The 19921-nt window shown below is 32.7% G+C and overlaps 1 protein-coding gene across 2 annotated transcripts; it reads right to left on the bottom strand.

The window, feature by feature from the left end:
• Positions 1 to 1401: 1401 nt before the first annotated feature.
• Positions 1402 to 18973, bottom strand: LOC110025895 (T-complex protein 1 subunit beta). 2 transcript variants are annotated; one of them, XM_020726582.1, is made up of 11 exons: positions 18872 to 18973; positions 18712 to 18768; positions 17551 to 17616; positions 17003 to 17114; positions 16354 to 16482; positions 15346 to 15417; positions 14724 to 14839; positions 6588 to 6664; positions 4341 to 4826; positions 2657 to 2972; positions 1402 to 1668 (listed from the first exon to the last, which is right to left on the bottom strand). In XM_020726582.1, the coding sequence occupies exons 1-11, from the start codon at positions 18875 to 18877 to the stop codon at positions 1522 to 1524; spliced, it is 1584 nt and encodes a 527-aa protein (XP_020582241.1). In that variant the 5' UTR covers positions 18878 to 18973; the 3' UTR covers positions 1402 to 1521. The 2 variants fall into 2 exon arrangements, with proteins under 2 accessions (XP_020582241.1, XP_020582242.1); XM_020726583.1 differs by lacking the exon at positions 18872 to 18973 and having other exon boundaries at positions 18712 to 18774.
• Between the last annotated feature and the right edge of the window lie 948 nt (positions 18974 to 19921).

The raw sequence follows: 19921 nt of genomic DNA, 5'->3' as shown, positions 1-19921 counted from the left end.
CGTCCCTCCCCAATCAGAAGGTTTGTGTTCTGATGGGCGCTCCGACGGTTTCTCGTCGTTTTCCACTACTCAGTGTGGTGGTGGAACATTGGCAAGTTAATAAAAAATGTGCTTAGAGAATTAAAAGAAGAAACGCCAATAAATAAAAATTGTTGGCCATGAAATTAAAAAGTGCAAAAAAAAGATAAAAACAAATAAAAAAATTAAGCTATTTTTAATTCATCATATGTAAAAGCTTGGAGAATTGAAAAAAATATATATAAGGTGTCTCATAATAAGCCTAAGCGGACAACGTAGGATGCCAACAATTATGTTTTTAATGATCTTTATAATAAATTTAATGTTAAAGAAGGTGAGTGATCAAAAAAAAGAAAACAAATTAAAGAACTAGCTCAAATGTATCAATGATAAAAATCAAAAAAATATTTTTCCTGTACGAGAATTTTCAATATAAATAAGTTAAAAAATATTGTAAAAATATGATCGACTTTAACAATCTGAATATCCTAAATAACAACAAACATTTTTATTTCAACCGTCGCATAAGTAAAACAAAAATTAATGATAAAATGGTGTAAACAAATAATAGAATTTGATGGCATTTTAATGAGAAATGTAGAAATATTTAAGAGGTCCGAGAATTTCTTAGCTTGCGAATTTTTTTAATATTATTTAAAAACCAAACTAAAAAACTTTTTAATGACTTGATAAAGAGTCTATTTATTCATATTATTAAGAATAAAGGGACGTACAAATGTGCAAATTATAGATGAATTGAATTAATGTTTCATATTCTAAAGTTATGGGAGAGAGTAATTGAACATAGCCCATGATGTGATAGAACTTAGATTCATACCAGACTAGCCTATCTTGAAAGTTGTACATTTATTGAGAGAATTAATATAAAAATATAAACCCAATATTTTTACATAGGTTCAAGCATAAGGAGAATTAACCCAATATTTTTCTTTTTTGGTTGAATAGCTTGACGCCTACGCACAAAATGTGAAACAAACATATCCATGAAAGAATTAGTGTAGCTCCATGATAGACAAAAGTAAAGAGTCGTCTCACATTAAAAGACGACCATCTGATCATCCGGTTAGGACAACAGATGCTTTGGGTTCGACTTATGTTAAGAAAGATAGAGGTGGACCCAAAATGACTTGGGCTTATTATATAAAAAAAAAATGATTTTAATTTATTCGAATTAAATGAAAATATGACACTGATTTGGGCTTACTGTATAAAAAAATGGTTTTAATTTATTAGAATTAAATGAAAATATAACACTCAATAGGATATAACAGAGAAAAAGGATTTTCAAAACTCTTAACCAAACTATTTCTACAACTCATGTTACAGATAGTCCAGTAAAATATAACAAAGGTCTCAATCAGATGCAATAAAATAGTGTTGCAGATTAATAACAAGCACAGCATACAAAAACTATGACAAAAAAGTAACAGAAAATCCATAAACTGGCAAATATAAACCAGAAAATTGCAGGATTGACCTCCATCACATTCTCTCTTCTCTCCTGCGAGGTGCACATGTGATAATCTGATCAACCCTCAGAATCATCTCAGCAGCCTCAGTAGCAGACAGTAAGACCGCCTGCTTAACTTTGAAGGACTCTGATATACCCAATTTCTCCATGTCTCCAACCTGCAACAATACAATTGCTCCATTATGTTTAAATGGCATGAAATAAAGTGATTTTAGTTCGCAAAATAAATTTAAAAATAATTAAATTATTTTAGAGAATATAAGACTCAAATCTTTATAATCATAGTAAAAATACTACTAATAATTTATATGCTTACATGTGATTATGAGTGACACATATATACATGCATATAAATAAAAAATTTTGGTGTTAGACATATAAAAACATAAGAATATATGCATGTGAATTCCCCAAAAGAGCACTGACATACATGTTACACAAGTCTTGTGCATTTACATATCTAACACCTAGCCTTTAAAATTTACTTGCCTGACACTATTGAACTTTGACATCACATAAAAAATACAACTAATACTAAACTTTTTAAAGTGAAATATGTCTTTTCACACATATGTTTTGATGTGATTATGATGAACACTTTTTAAAAGGGACACGCTTTTTATTGATTATGATAATAAAGTGTTTTCTATGTAAATATACAATTGTAGGAGTTAGATATGTAGATGCATAAGAGTTATATGAGATGTATATAAGTTGCCCATGAAGGTATTTACATATATAGCACACAATTCTTATGTATTTACAGCTCTATGGCCTAAATTTTAATATTTATGTATATAATACTCAAATCTTTAACCTCGCACTAATATGCATGATTATATTTTGATATAATAATAATCCTAAGGTAGTCTACACACACACACACACACACACACATATATATCTATATATATAACACCAAATCAAAAATATGACTAATAATAACTCTCTTAAAGGTGATATACACATTTTCATACATATGCATTGATGCGATGACAATTCTAAAGTGCCATACATACAAATATCAAACTTCGGGTATTAAATATGTAAACAAATAAGAAAAATATGTGGTTCGTATGTAAATTCCCATATTTTTTTTATCACCATAAGTATGGTAAAAAAGTAAGAGAAAATTTTGGGACTTACACTTCCGGATATAACATCAATTCCTGCATTGCTCCTCTCTTTGTGGTGCTCTGCTCTCAGCTCAGAAATAAGCTCAGCACTGTCCAACCCAGCATTATCAGCTATGATGGTTGGTATGGCTAGGAGAGCACGGGAGAATGACTCGATGGCAAGTGACTTTTTGCCCGGAGTCCGGCGAGCAAGTTCGTCTACCTCTTTCGCCATCACCATCTCCGGCCAGCCGCCACCGAGCAATACTCGGCTGTCGTTCACAGTTTGGGACAACACACATAGAGCATCATGCAGGGACCTTTCGGCTTCGTCCAGGACATGCTGGCTGAAAATTAAAAATTAAAACAGAATAATAATATATCAAGGAATATTTACATACATACCATTCAATTCCTATATACTTGCGTATCTAAAACTAAATTTCATGTTTTACATATATGTCATCTTAAATATATGCAGGAAAAAGTGTACTTCGCTTTTTGACAGTTAAGATGGTAGTATTTTTTTATAAGATATGAAAGATTTGGGTCGTATAAATGTAAAAAAACTAAATTTAGATGTTAGATATGTAAAAACATAGGGAGTTTGGTTGTTCTTATGTAAATATTCATTTAACATATGAATGCAAATGGTGTATTGCACTTTAAAAAAGTTGATATTAGAGGCATCTTTATGCAATATTAAGTAAATATCAAAATTTTAACATTAGGTATGTTATATATAAGAATTATGTAGTATGTATCAATATTAGTGGCCAGCATTTACTCATTAAAAATTAAGAACATTTACGTACATACCGCTAAATTATTATGTATATACATATCTAACAATTAAACTTCAAATTTTAAATATACGTGCTACCTTATCTATACATGCTTTTTAAAAGTCCGAATAGTTGTATTTTCAGATGTGATATGAGAGTTTGGGTGGTATAAATGTAAAAAAACAAAGTTGAGTATGTTAGTACATAGAAAGTGGATTGTAACATTTATAAATAAGCAGCTTTGAAGCAATGGTAGGGTGATATATTCTGTCATAAATAGGGTAATATAAATTTTAATCTTCAATGACAATATGATATCATACATAAACAAGCGAACAGAATTCATAAAATCCTATCATTTAACTTTATAGATACGGCTGTAAATGAGTTGAGTACTATTTTGTTAAAACCAATTCAAATACCTGCTTGTTGCTAGCCATAAATGAACATATGAATATTAATTAAAAATGAGTATTATTTATGTTATTTGATGGGCCTAGATATTAAAAAAAAACAAGTAGCTTATACATTAGTTGTTAGATTATTACATTTCATTTATGTCGCAAATAATATATGCAATTTTCAAAGTGCATGCAACATAAGAAAATGATAATATAACTTACAATAAATCATCAAATAAGTAATTAAATAATTATTTTATAGAGTTCTTAGCGAGCATCTTATTGAACAACAAAAGGAGGATGTTCACAAACATAAGAGTTTTTAAAATTTTATTCAAACTTGCTCAATTACTTTAAAATGTAAAATATACCTTTTCATGCATGGATAAGAAGGCATGTATGTAAAAATTGAAGTTTAGGCTTTAGATATGTAAATACATAGGAATTAAGAAGTAGTATGAGGAATTAAGTAGTATGTATGTAAATCTTCCAAAAAGAATTTATGAAATTGCTAAAAATTGGTGCATACCTCGCCCCTCGTAATACTATTGTACACGCCTGGCCCAACTCAACACCAGAAAAGTGAATCAACTTATCTTCGCCAATCATTATTTCTTCGATAAGCTTGCAATGACCGAGCTTCACAGCCTCAGGATTATCGAAAGTAGAAGTGATTTCGCCACCTGTCACAAGAGCGAGACGTTCGATCCCTTCGAAGTCGGCATGTTCGATTGCGAGTATACCCGCATCGGCAAAAAGCTCTTCGGGAAAGTTGTAGATTAACTGTCGGTTAATGAAACAGTTGATTCCATGAGCAATAATCTTTTGAACCTTTTCCCTCATTTTTTGTTTTTCAGCGCCCTCTATCTCGGCGACCTTAGCCATCGAGTCAACTCGAACTCGAGCACCATAAATTTTCACTTTGTCAGTGTCCATAGCAGTGTTTGCCACTAATATTTTAGCGTTCTCGATCCGTTTTGGTTGGCCAATGCCAATCTTTTTGTCAAGAATGAACCTATAGATGATATAGTAATAGATCAATGTATCCATAAAACAAGTAATTTGATGACCATTAAAAAGATTAGATTGTGAAAAACTGAAAAAAAATTAAAAATTTTAAAAACAGCACAAGAATATGCCGCCTTATCTATAACTGAAAAGTTGTATTTCACTTTTTGAAAGTCAATGAAGTGATATTTTTAATGTGATATAAAAATTTTGAGGTTTATAAAAGAAAAAATGAACCTAAGCTTTAATTTTTTACATTCAAACCACCTTATCAATACCAGAAAAGGTGTACTTCCCTTTAAGAAAATTTGCAAATACATAAGAATTGTGTTGCATCTATGTAAAAGCCCCAAATTCTTTACAATGGATCCAGCAGAAATCAAAATTAAGATACATCAGGAATTCAAAAAGTGAGAACAGCTACAAAAGCATTATAAAAATGAGGCCCATATCTGCAGGTGAATGAATCAGACCAGAAAGGCAGTGAAGCAAAAGGTTAAACCACCTAGTCAAAAGACAATGCAGGAAGGAGGGGTGTAACTGAGTCAAGCCGAGTCGTGAGCCAACACAGGCTTGGCTCGATAAGTTGCTCGTGAGTTGAGCTCTATGAGCTAACAAGCCAAGCTCAAGCCAACCATGACTTGGCTCCTTAGTTCGTATTTATAGATCTAACACCCAAACTTCACTTTTTAAAATTATACCACCCAAATCTTTCATATCACATCAAGAATACTAGTATTTTAACTTTAAAAAGGTGAAATACACCTGATCATGCATAAGTAAGGTGGTATGTCTGTAAAAATTGAATTTTAGGTGTTAGATATGTAAATACATAAGAATTGAGCGGTATGTAAGTCGATCTTCGATTAGACAAACAAAATAAATAAATACTTAGCATGATGTCGCCTTGTGCCCATATGACTGCCATAATAATGGCCTGGAGATCCAAAGAACAAGATACTATAGAGATATAGCCATAAGAATGCAGAGGCTCTTTTATATGGTGTATTTGGAAAGTTTAAAAGGGACATAAACCAGCATACATACCACACAATAGCCACTTTTGTAAAAAAAAAACACTTAATTCATTTCACTGCATTAATTTTACTCAATTTGTGATGTATATGACAAAGAAACTTGTGCTTAAAACTTCTTAAATGGACAGATGACAGTATTATATGTAAAATAAAATTGGGAAATCAGCATACATACCACACAATTCTGATGTATTTACATATCTAACACCTAAACTTTCATATTTACATTTTCGGTGTCATAAACCAGTGCACGAAAATGTATCTTTCACTTTAAAAAATAAGTCATATTTTTTTATGTAATATTAAAGATTTGAATGTTATATATGTAAATATGAAAGCTTAGGTGTTACATATGTACCAACTTACACAAATAAAAGAAGGGGTATTTACATGCATACCATCCAATTCCTATTTATTTACATATTGAACACCTAAACTTTACTTTTTTACATTTATACCACCAAAATCTTTCTTATCCCATTAAAAATACCACTATTTTATCTTTTAAAAAGTGAAATACATCTCCACATGCATAGGAAAAGTGGCATATATGTAAAGATTGAAGTTCAGGTGTTAGATATGTAAACACACAGGAATTAAGAGGTATACATGTAAATCTTCCATAAAAAAACATTATTTAAGCAAGATTCGGCAGAATATATGTAGTTTCACACAAGATCTAAAGCTAAAATATATTACATGCCACAATGGAGGAAAGCTTGATTTTTTACCCTTCATCCAAAAATGAATCTACCAAGGATCCTCCAGCCTTCTTGATGATTTGGATAGCCTCCAGGTTTGTACTACCCTGGTAAATTTGCAAGATAATTATCTTATGTGCAATGCAAACAAAGTAAGTAATTGAAGTTCACCAAAGTACTAAAATGCAAAGCTTGTACTGTATTTATAGGCACCAGGAGCAGGCAAGGCAGAAACACTACATACATAATTTTTTGGGCATTTACATTCATGCATACCACCCAATTCCTATCCGGGCACTTTTGTGTGGCATTCTTGCAACTTAAGATCATTATAGGCAATAGTACTTGAGCCACATAATCCTGTCTTTCATCTGAGGAACAAATTGGTGAGCTCCACATAGACCATTGAGCAATTTGACAATGATCTTCTCTACTTTGAATGATAGATGGTACAAGGTACCATCAATCAAAGCATATGATCATGATCTTCTCTTGAGGAAGTTTGCCCTTTTGCAAATATTTAATGAAAAGTTGTCTCCAATCAAATCATTTCTACTATTATGGCTAGGCTAACATTCTCCTCATTCGAAGACTTATGAAGGTATTCCTTATCTCTGTGTGACAAAACATGGTGATTCTGTAATTCTAGAGTAATGGATTCCTTTTCAGTAAAGGCACATTACAGTGGGCTTTGCTAAAGCATCTATCATATACATAGAATAATTTCATATTAGAAATTTGCTCAAGTAGCTTCATTGTGTACTAATAGCATTGGTGGAGCTTCAGTATGAGAACTACATAGATTCCAACAACTTGATTGATTATCAATTAGGAATCTTCCAAAAACCTCTTCTTATTGTTCATCAAGATAGTTAACCGTAAGCCATTAATCAGAGCATCATGTTCTACTTTATTATTTGAGAAAAGCTTTGATAAATTGTAAGACAAATGCATCATCCATTGATAAGAAGTTATGAATATAAGACTAATTCCTACTTTTCCTAGGATAGTATATTACTATTTGTCACCTTTTTCTGAAGATGCCTCGACATAAAAAATACATCTCCCAATAATAGTTACTTTTTTTTTATTTAAACTCATGATATGTTCATTAAAAAGGTCATCATTCAACAGTGAAGCAACAAAAAACTGGTGTGCTACTAGAAAATCAGCTAATTCTTTATTTCTTACAGCACGTAAGGAGAAGAAGGTTATATCGAATTAAAATTGTAGCATCAACGATCACACTTACATTCCAAATGGATCTGGCCAAGTTATCATAAATTGTAAAGTATTAAACCTTGAAATTACGTTGACCTTATGAGAAAGTCTATGCTCCTTAATTTCTGAGCAGCAAAAAACAAGGACAAATAATATTTCTTAATTAGAGGATACTTAAAATCCATAAGAATAAGATGATGACTTGAATAATAAAGTGAATTCTAATTTTCATGTTCATTAGTTTAGTTAATAGAGCTCCAAGAGATCCACCTAGTGTCATAACACAAAAGTATTAAAGTTCTATACAGGATTGGAGCACTCCCAATGGAGCTTAGCATCCATCCTTATAAAAATAGTAAATGGGTGACACCAACTAGAGAGATTAGAAATAAAGCATTTAAGATAAACTAAAATTACTTAAACGGATCTTAATTGAGTTAAGTTTTTAGAAGGTGGAACTCAGAATGGCTTTGATCTTATAAAGATCCATTTCCATGCAATGGTGCCTCACCAAAATCGAAAGAAATTTTCTATAGTCATCCTAAAGGAATAGTTCAGTGGGTTTATTTTGAGACTATAGTGACCTATCTGTACAAATATAATTCTCAAATCAAATAATTTTTTTTTCTTTTCCTTACTTGATATAACATTAAACCTAGTTGTGAATAAGTTTTTGTAAAGATCTTAGTCTTGCTCCTAGTTTTTAGCACCAACATTCTTGAGAGCAAAAGACATAATATCAAAAAAATATATTTTAATAGGACTATGAAATTTGAAGTACTTCTCATCCTCAAGTGCCATCATAAATGTATTATAAACAGATGACCCATCCATGAATTATAAAATTGCATATAAAGTTAGGGGACCCAATAGGTTCGCTCCCAACAGGACACTCAATAGAAGAAGGCTCTATGGAAGAAGCCTGAGAAAGAGATGTTTCGCCTGTATCATTTGAAGAATCACTCAAATCATCATGGATGCGGTAAGCGTCGTCGAAAGAGGGCAATAATGGATATTGCTCCTCTCCTTCACTAAGTATACGGATATTGTGTGTCGTGGATGCAGTGACACGACATATGGATATGCCGTGGAGGCAGTGACACGAAAGAGCAGGCATGTCGTGAAGGCAGCGACCCGAAAGATAAGTGTGTCATGGAGGCAGTGGCCCGAAGGGGTGGGCGTATCGTGGAGGCAGCAGCCCGACGGATGGGTGTATAGTGGAGGCAGTGACCAGAGGATGAGCGTGTCGCGGAGGCAACGGCCCAAAGGATGGGTGTGTCGTGGAGGCAGTGAAAAGAAAGAGCCGTGCCGTGAACGCAGCGACCTGAAAGAATGGGTGTGTAGTAGTGGCAGTGACCCGAAATGGGTGATAATCCTCACTAAGGAAAATCATATAAGTGGGGAGAGCGTATGAATAGACACTCAAATTACAACTCAAGCATGTGATAATGACTATGCAAGATGTCATGCAAGACACCATTGGGGAGAATCATCTTGCCCCAATAACGACCAAACACACTTACAAATGACAAGCACATACAAGATATAGTGCACCATGCAAGCAAGTAATCAGACACTAATGCACATGCGAAACATATATTATGCAAGTGATAGGTCGAACGAGCCAGGGCGATCGGTTGAACCTAAGTGATCGACTGATCGGGTCGGAGCGGCCGATGATACCAAGTGATCCTCTGATCGAGTCGGGGCAACGATCAAACCAAGGTGATTGGTTGATCGGGCTTGGGCGACTGGTAGGACAAAAGTGGTCGGTCGATCGGACCGGGGCAATCGGTGGGACCAAAGTAGTCGGTCGGTTGGTTGAGGCAAAAATGATCTCGATGGGGCCAGAGAGACCAATCGAGGCAATAGTGATGTTGACTGGGTCGGGGCTGCAAGTTAAGGCAAAAGTGATACCAATCGGGTCGGGGTAGCCAGTTGAGACAATAGTGATGTCGACTGGGTCGGAGTGACCAGTCACGGCAAAAGTGATGACAACGGGGCCAGGACGTTCGTTCGAGGCAAATTGTGATGTTGATCGCGTCGGAGTGATCAATCGAGGCAATAATGATGTTGACCGGGCCGAAACGGCCTGTCACGACAAAAAGTGAGATGCATGAAATGCAACATGTTACGGTGCAAATGATCACAAACAATAGTGAGCAGCACTCATGCTAACAATCTCACATAGGCACCTAGGGTTCAACTTTTGGATTTGCAGCATAGCCACCTCCTGTTTTGGCGAGGTGTGCAGGGAGTTTCACCTCCAGATCTCCAAAAAGAGAAAACACTCTACGATGTTGTGAAATGGGCTAGCTACAAATCTTTTTCCATTTCACAACTCAAGATTTTGCAAGCTGAGTTAGCTACAAAGCTTTTCTCACATTGCAAAATCCAAACATCCCAACCCCTCCAAAAAATGTTAGGGAAAGCCAAAGCAAGGGGAAATTGGGATTCCAACCCACTAGGATTTAGGTCTAAGATTCGCACAGAAAATCGCTCGACTCGGCAAGGGCTTTGGCCATGCACAGGATTCCTAACCTAAGACTTCCTCTAGGAAATCAATGGCCAATCCAAGGGAGTGTGGTTGTGCCGACTAGCGTCTGCCGACCACGCTCACCCCGTGTGGGCGACCGGAACCCACAACACCTATCCTAAACTATTCCTAGGGTCAGCTAAGAAGAAAATACGTGAAGGGTTTAAGGAGGTTATACCATCGCGATGGTTGATCGAATTTACCATTTACATTTATACCACCCAAATCTTTACATAACATAAAAATACCACTATTTAACCTTTTAAAAATTAAATACACCATTTCACGCATGGGTAAGCTGGATATGAATGTAAAGATTGAAGTTTAGGTGTTAATTATGTAAATACATAAGATTTAATGGTATGTACGTAAATCTTCCTTTTTCGTTTATAATGATAACATCTACTATTATCTTTCCATCATAATTTGGTGAAATTGTAAGAAATTAAAATGTGGGTAGAAGGGCAATTAAAAATAAAGTTAAATATATCCATGTAACCACCAAATCCAAAAAGAACTTATAGAAACTGTTCTCTTTTGATGTGAGGAAAAGAGAAGGCTATGCTCCGTAACGTTGTGTTCATGAATTAATTTTTTGTTTAGAATTTTAAAATTCACCAACTCAAGGAAAGTATCCAATCTTACAAAAACTATACAATAAAAAAAAATACAAGGCTACACCTCAGAGCTTTCTTTGAGAGCCTCGGATGGAGCCATGCCTTAAATTGCACAATTTTACAAAAGCAGCGGGTGGTTATTGTTTAGGGATGAGATTGTTAAACACCAAAAACTAGTTATTGATGATTAAATAGATCACATTTTACCACCTAGATCTAAACCATAGCTATTTCACCTAGCTCCAGTACACCAAAATAGCAGCCAACAACGTGGATGTTTAAGAAAAGCAGAGTGAAAGGGCCCCCCAAAGACAAATATTTTCTTTTAGCCTGATTTATAAACAAGTCAAACACAAACAATCTTTTTTTCAATTACGGTTGACTCAACTTAGCAAGAATTGATTTAATAATTAAATAGATAATATTTATTATAATTTTTTTATAATGATTTTTTATATTGTATTTAAAAAATTTTAATTTTATTATATTTTTTGAACATTCGAGCTAAACTTGGGCCGAACATAAGACGAAATGAACAAACGACTTCAAATCGAGTCGAATATGAACATATGATTCTCGAGTCATTTCAAATATGAACTCATTTTAAATAACAACGACAAAAAAACCTTTATCCCACTAAGTGGGGTCGGCTACATGAATTATTTTTATCTATTGCATCTTATTTAGTGTCATTTTCTTTAAATTTTAATCAATTAAACTCATTTTTTATACAATATGCCCAAGACTTCCTAGGTCTATCTCTGTCTTTTTTAACATATATTGAATCTAAAACATCTACTCCTCTAATTGGATCATCAGATGATCGACGTTTAATGTGACCAAACCATCTAAGACGACTCTCTCTAACTTTGTCCATCACTGAAGCTACACCAACCCTATCATGGATATATTCATTTTGCATTTTGTCTCAAAGTGTAAATCCGCTCATCCACCTAATCATTCTCATCTCGGTAACACTTAACTTAGTTGTATGCTACTCATTTAAAGGCCAACATTCAGCACCATAGAGCATTGCAGGTCTCACTACCATCTTATAAAATTTTCCTTTCAGTCCAAGCGGTACTTTTATATCACACAATAAATCCAAAGCATTCCTCCACTTCAACCAACCAATTTTAATTCTGCTAATAACATCCCCATCAATATCACCTAAAATGTTCACAGCTTTTGATAATTTGATCACCAATAGTTACAATTCTGTCACTAGAGCGACTACTACTGACATTACAGTCCATGTTTTCAGTTTTAGTTCTACTCAAAAGAAGGCCATTAGACTCCAAGGTAGACCTCCGGTAGACCTCCATAATTCAAGTTCATAATTCAAGTTTTTCCTGACCTTTTTCTCTCGTCTTATCCAAGAGAACTATATCATCGGCAAAAAGCATATACCAAGTACATCCTCCTGTAAGTGTCCAGTAAGACCATCTATGTCTAAAGCAAAAAGATATGGGCTTACAGCCAATCCCTAATGTAGATCAACAGAAATAGAAAAACATTTGGTCAATCCACCTCCTGTTCGAACACAAGTAATAGCTCTTGTATACATATCTTTAATGAGTCGAATATAAGGCAAATCAACACCTTCCATTTCAAAAACTCTCCAAAGGATATCTCTTGGAACCTTGTCATAAGATTTTTTTTAAATCAATAAAAATCATATGTAGATCCTCCTTATTATCTCTAAACTTCTCCATCAAACATCTCAATAAATGTATAGCTTCCATAGTAAAACTGCCCGGCATAAATCCAAATTAATTATGAGAAATCTTTATAATATGACTTAACCTATGTTCAATTACCCTCACCAATAATTTTAAAGTACGACACATCAATTTAATTCCTCTATAATTTGCACACTCTTGCGCATCCCCTTTATTCTTAAAAATGGAGACCAAAATGCTCTTACTCTACTCCTCATGCATCTTTTAGTTTTAAAATAATATTAAAGAGTTTAGTAAGCCAAGAAACTCTCAGATCTCCTAAATATTTACACACTTCAATTGGGATATCATCAACTCCTACAGACTTTCCACCCTTTGTTTTTTTTAAAGCCTCCTCAACTTCTTTTTTACTAATACGACAATAAAAATGAAACATTTTATTATTATTAATAATATTAAGATCGCTAAAATCAATCGTATTTTATGAAACTTCATTAAAAAATTTATCAAAATAACTCACCCATAATGTTGAATACCTTTTTCTAAGAAAAGCTCTTTTTTATTTTCATATTTAATACACTTTACTTGGGTTAAATCTTTACTTTTCTTTTCTCTTTGTTTGTATATATATATGTAATTTTCACCCTCCTTAGCATCTAATCTATTATAAAGATCATTAAGAGCCGATCAGTAAAAGGAGAATTTTTAGCGTCACGGATTGTTCTCTTAGACTTTCTACAGGTCGTTTAATATTTTTCCCAGTTCTCTAAGTTTTTACGTTTAAGTCAATTTTTATAACATAACATCTTATATTTTATCTTTTCTTGCACATTATTATTCCACCACCAACTATTTTTATTTATAGAAACTTTTTCTTTTGATTCTCCAAGTACAATTTTTGTGACTTGTTTGATAGTGTTTGTTACTTTATCTCATATAAAATTTGTTTCTTCATGAACATCCCAAATTTTAAAATATTGAATTTTACTCATAAAAAAAATTGATTTGTCTTTTAGGTACCCCCATCTAATTCTAATGACTCATTTTAAACAAAAAAATAAATAAATAATCAAATGAGTCAAGCACAAACAATCACTGGGGTGGCTCAAGCTTGACTCATTTACACCTAGCATATTGGACTCATAAAAATTAAGCCCTCGTAATCGAAGTCAATATCAATTGACCTATTTTGAGTGAAACAATCATGAATTCAAATGATTATCCCATCAAAAAAAGCGACAACTCTCCCCGAAACCCATTGTAAAAGGTCAAATTACAGCGATTTAAGAAGAAATGAATAAAAGACGATGTATGCGAGGAATAACACCTGCAGCACGCTTTGAAATAGAAATAGACTCAATTCAAATGATGCTTCTTTCATAAGCAAATGTAGAAGAATCTTTCCCATATTTTATCAACTAAAAGTATGAAAAAAAATAGAGGGGCATTTACATACATACAACCCAATTCCTATGTACCTACATATTTTTAAATTTAAACCACCTAACCAGTTTATATCACATCAAAATACCACCATTTTAACTTTTGAAAAATGAAATACAGCATTTCATGCATCGCTAAGGTGGCATTTATATAAAAATTGAAGTTTAGGCGTTAAATATGTAAAAAAATAGGAATTGAGTTGTATGTATGTAAATTTTCCTTTAAATAAAACTCCAAGTAAAAATTTCCAAACTTTCAATTTTTGATTCGTCTCGCTCTAATACAAGCTAAATTGTAAATCACAGCATATGCTTTGTTTGACATAAACACATCACATATTTCTCTATAAAATATAAATTCTTTCATCATTACCAAAGAAAAAGGTCAAAAAAAGAAGATAGATATTGCATAAAGTTAACAATGACAAGTACACGCATTTGCATACGTAGCACACAATTCTTATGCGATTACATATCTCACACCTAAACTTTCATATTTACACACATACATAAAAAACAGCACCGTCACCATATTTTTAAAGGTCAATTTCATGAATGAATTTGAAGCACCAAAATGTTGTGTGTAAATAAGTAAGTTTAGGTGTGAGACATTTAAGTACATATGAATTGTGCGCTAGGAATGTAAACTTCCCTAACATATAATATACCTTAAGCCTCAGAACAGCATCTACCGCAAGCTTCGCAAAATGCTCCTTGTCCTGAGAAAGTATTTTGGAACTCAAAGTTGTCATTGCAATGTTCATCAAATCTGACTTGAACTTCTCTGCAGTAAAATATCACACAGCTTCATCAAACTCAAGCAAGAAATACCAAGATAAAAAAAAATGAAACTAAATATACAATGTAATTATCAAAATTTCAATACATTGCTTAAAATGTTTAATAAAAGTGAACAAGCAAAAAAATAAATGAAGATTTACATACATACCACTCAATTCTTATCTAAAACCGAAACTTCAATTTTTACATACATGCCAACTTAAACATGCATAAAAAGGTGCATTTCACCTTTTAATAGTTAAAATAGAGCTATTTTTGATGTGATATGAAAGATTTGGGTGGTATAAAAGTAAAAAGTTAAGTATAAGTGCTAGACATGTAAATACCTAGGAAGGTGGTATGTAGGGAAAAGCCCAAAACATAAATTTTTAAAAGCTCTTTACAAAAATTGTTAGGTGGTTAAATTCTTGTTAAATCTTAAGCAACCAATGAGATACTATAATCATTGATAATTAGAGAAGGCAGCCACAGTGAAATATACTGAAATACCTGGATCATCTTTGTTGTCCAAAACCTTCTGCAACAATGCATTCCGCGCACACTCAGCCGCCATTCTATAACCTGTTTGAGCAAAAATCAACTTTAACTATTAAATCAGTTCACACTCATATAGATTTTACTAACTGTTTTAAAATTAAAAAAAAAATTAAAACTTATGTTTAAAGGCATCCCAACAACCAATGGTGAACTGACAACACCCAAAAAAAAGGAAATTTTACATAGGTAGCACATAATTCTTATGTATTTACAGATCTCATGCCTAAACTTTCATATTTATAAACATAGAACTTTGGCGTTCTAGACCTATGCATGAAAAGCTGCATTTCACTTCTAAAAAGTGACAACAATGCCATTTTTATGTGATATTAAAGATTTGAGTGCTATGTGTGAAATATGAAAGTTTAGGTGTATGAAAGTTTAGGAAGTTTAGGTGTGAGATATGTAAATACATAAGAATTGTGTGCCATGTATATAAATGCCCTAAAATTTGAAGGTGCTTTTTAACACTGATCTCACATGTAGAACAGACATTCAACCTAAAAATATAAAGTAACAAAAAAGCAGAAAATAAATGATGAATAAAATAGAACAGAATAGAAGAGATATGCAATATAAAAGGGGCATTAACATACATACCACCCAATACCTATGTATTTACATATCTAACACTTAAATTTTAATTTTTACATTTATACCACCCAAATCTTTCATATCACATCAAAAATACCACCATTTTAACTTTTAAAAGTAAAATGCTCCTTTCATGCATAGGTGAGATGGCATGTATGTAAAAATTGAAGTTCAGGTGTTATATATGTAAATACATATGACTTTTGTGGTATGTAAATCTTCCAACATAAAATTGACTAAAGCAGCAATAAGTGGAAGTATGCTCCACAAGCATGACATAATAAGCATCCAAGTTAGAAGCAATATAAAATCCAACATTACACTTACTTTAAAAATTACGAATTTGTGTTTTAAGAGCAAACAAACCTGCAATTATAGTCATTGGATGGACCTTTGCATTCGTCAATTTCTCAGCCTCCCTAAGAAGCTCCCCAGCCAAAACAACAACAGAAGTTGTTCCATCGCCAACCTCATCATCTTGAACTTTAGATATATCTTTTTTATTAAATTAAGGAACAATATCATATCCTTTCCATTGTACCCAATTTGTTTAAAACCACATTGCTTTATGAAAAAAGGAGGCTTTAGGAAGAAAATTAAGAAAAGAAAGAGATCTCAGGTAATCTTGCATAATTAATACAGTACCAGCATATACAATAAATAATAATTGGGACATTTGCATACATATCACCCAATTCCTAAGTATTTGCATATCTAATGTCTGAACTTTGCTTTTTATATTTATACCATCAAATCTTTCATATAAAATCAAAAATACCACCATTTTAACTTTTAAAAAGTGACATATAACTTTTCATGCATAGGTAAGGTGGGATGTATGTAAAAATTGAAGTTTAGGTGATAAATATGTAAATACATAAGAATTGAGAGGTATTTATGTAAATCCTCTAGAATAACAAAAATAACTGAATCAAATCATAAATAGAAAAGGGAATATTTGACTAACAAGAAGTAAAATGGTCACTGGGAGACCAAAGTACAGACAAAAGGATACCAACGAGAACCTTAGCAGCAGGATTATCAATGTGGAGTGATTTCAAGATAGTGGCTCCATCATTAGTGACGGTAACACTCCGGCCCCTGCCAGTTGATTGCAAAATCTTGTCCTGAAAATGGCATGCGACAAAAAAAAAACAAAATTTGATTGTTGACAATAATTATGAGTGTCAAATTGGGTTCACGGTGGGTTCGGGTTTGGACTGAAATTAACCTGACCTGTTTGACCCAAACCCAACCCGGATATTAAATAGGTCATAAAATTAAACACGAACTCAACTCGCATGACCCATTTAATATATGCATAATAATTATATGGGTCAAATTCAGGTTGGTAGTCTGAGTTGACTCAATTTTGGGTTGGTGGATCAACCTGAGCCCGACACTAAAGAAATAAATGTGTTGGGATTTTGAACTCAAACCCGACCTAAAAATTAATCGAGACAATTCAAACCTGGATTTTTCGACTTGGGTTGATGTATCAGGTTAATTTTTTATACCACTAACAATAATGCCAAAAATAAACAGCAAAAGCCATATGCTTACCATTCCCTTTGGCCCTAAAGTGGTCTTCACTAAATCAGCAATGGCCATGGCACCAACAAATGATGCCTAAAAACAAATAAAATGAATTGTTTGTGACCACCAAAACAACAAATTTTCGCCAATCAAATGCTGAAGCAGAAATTATAAAATTAATGTCTGATTGTTGAAGCTTAGTAAAAAAAGCATTAAGAAAAAAACTCGATTCTCAAAAAGTTTAAACCTTTATCACAAACCATAAGCATAAGAAGTGAGTTCTTAAAAAATTAAAACCTCTATCAAAGACCATCTCAATATTTCTGGAGTCATCAAGTACCTTAAACTCAGAATAAGAATTTGTTGTTTCCAAGACAATAAAATCTAGTTTTGCAGATTCCTCAAAGTCACAGCTCATAGCAATTGCAGATGCAAAACAAAAAAAAAGGAAGATATATGTACATACCTCTCAATTCCTATGTGTTTACATATCTAACAGCTAAATTTCAATTTTTACATACCTTGCATATGCATGAAAAGTTGTATTTCACTTTTTAAAATGGTGGTATTTTTTATGTGATATGAAAGATTTGGTTAGTATAAATCTAAAAAAGCAAAGTTTAGGTGTTAGATATCTAAATACATTGAGTGGTGTGTACGTAAATGCCCCAAAAAAAAAATATTCGGATTTATCACATTACATGTTTAATTTATCATATAGGCCACAGCGTCCATTATCTAATTTCCAGACATGAATTCGTATGCAATGATGCCTTCTTACCTTCAACATTTACTGGATTATTATCTACGAGTTAAAAAAAAATGAAAAAAAAAACGCATTCGTAAATTTAAAATAAAAAAAAAACAACAACAACGGCACAAAAATCACCCTTGCATTCAAGCTGAACATAGTTCAAAAATGCAAATATCTAAACATCGAAATATAATTTAAAGCGTCAAAAGTTAAACGCAATAATACCATTGTCTTTAGGTAGAAATAGAAGGAGGTTATAACAAGCAAAAAGCAATTTTTCATTATTTTGTTTTTAAACTTGTCACAACGACTACTCTGCTTTTTACTAAAACAAAACAACAGTATCACTAGTATAAATCCTGAAACCTCCGCGAAAAGAAAGAAATCGATAGTCCAAAGAACTTTGTTGGGCGGTGAAAATGGAGAAAACATACCATTCTGGCCCTCTCTCCCTTCTCTTCTGTGGCCTCATCTTTAAGCAGACGCTCCACCTGCATCACGTTCCCAATTGAAAAACACGGTTGTTAGCATCCGATCACAGTAATGGAAACATGGATCGAAGCTCACGAAAACATAATTGCGAGGGCAGCATACCGCCATTTTTAGGATGGGAAGATCTAGAAGAATGGAGAAATGCAGGCGAGAAGATACAAGCAAATCGGCTTCGCCCCTTTCCGCTCCACCTAAAACCCTAGGAATTATACTTAAAATATTATCAGATTAATTATACTTAAATAAATTTATTTAAGTAATCAAAAATAAATATAGTTTATTTATTCATTCAGAAGAATTATAGATAATTATCAATAAGTGTAATTAATAACCAATTAATTATTTATTTATAAATGTTAAACTTCTATCTAATAATTAATTTGATAAAAATTTTATTTATAACTAATTATCATAGTAAATATATAATTATTAATTATCATATTTTGAAATAAAATATTAATTGAATTTAAGAACTTAGTTTTTCAACTTTGAAATAGTTTAAAATTTTTAATTTACATTATTTATTAAATCTTATTATGACTTGTTGCTACTGATAACCACAACAAATTTTTAAATCATAACAGAACTTGTCAGTTTCATAAATTTTTAAAAAATTTATTAAATTCATTGCAAAATTATTTTTGAGATTTAACCTTTTTTGGATTTACTAAATTTGAATTTACAAGATTTATCAAAGCCTACTTACATCTCTTTCGTTGTCATACAGCCCCTAGAAATGAGTTGTGTTTCGAGATTTGGGACTCTATGAAGAGTTATGTCTGTATGGTTTGCTACAAGATACTGGTCTCCAGAATGTGAAAATTTATTATGTCCGGACAAAGCACGTAGAGTTATGTGTGACAATCCAAAAATTTCACTTGTTTTTTTTATTTTTTATATATTTATTCTATAAAATATATTTTAATCTCTAAAATGAGAGAAAAAGCGCGCATAATGCGTAGCCCGACTCGTCCTTTTTAGAAAAAACATATAAAACAAATACAGAGATCGAGACTTTTGGCATTTGGGGTTCATTCGACATTTCATATTCCGAGATCAACATCAAAATCTTTAAGGCTTGTTCTACGGTTTGATGTTCGATATTTTCTATCATTCAAGATTCCCCAGCTATATTATGGTTAGACTTCAATA

The sequence above is a fragment of the Phalaenopsis equestris genome, unplaced genomic scaffold (assembly GCF_001263595.1).
Source record: "Phalaenopsis equestris unplaced genomic scaffold, ASM126359v1 Scaffold000340, whole genome shotgun sequence".
Taxonomy (NCBI): Eukaryota; Viridiplantae; Streptophyta; class Magnoliopsida; order Asparagales; family Orchidaceae; genus Phalaenopsis; species Phalaenopsis equestris.
Note: the sequence above shows the minus strand (reverse complement) of the source record. Positions and strands in the feature narration are given on the sequence as shown.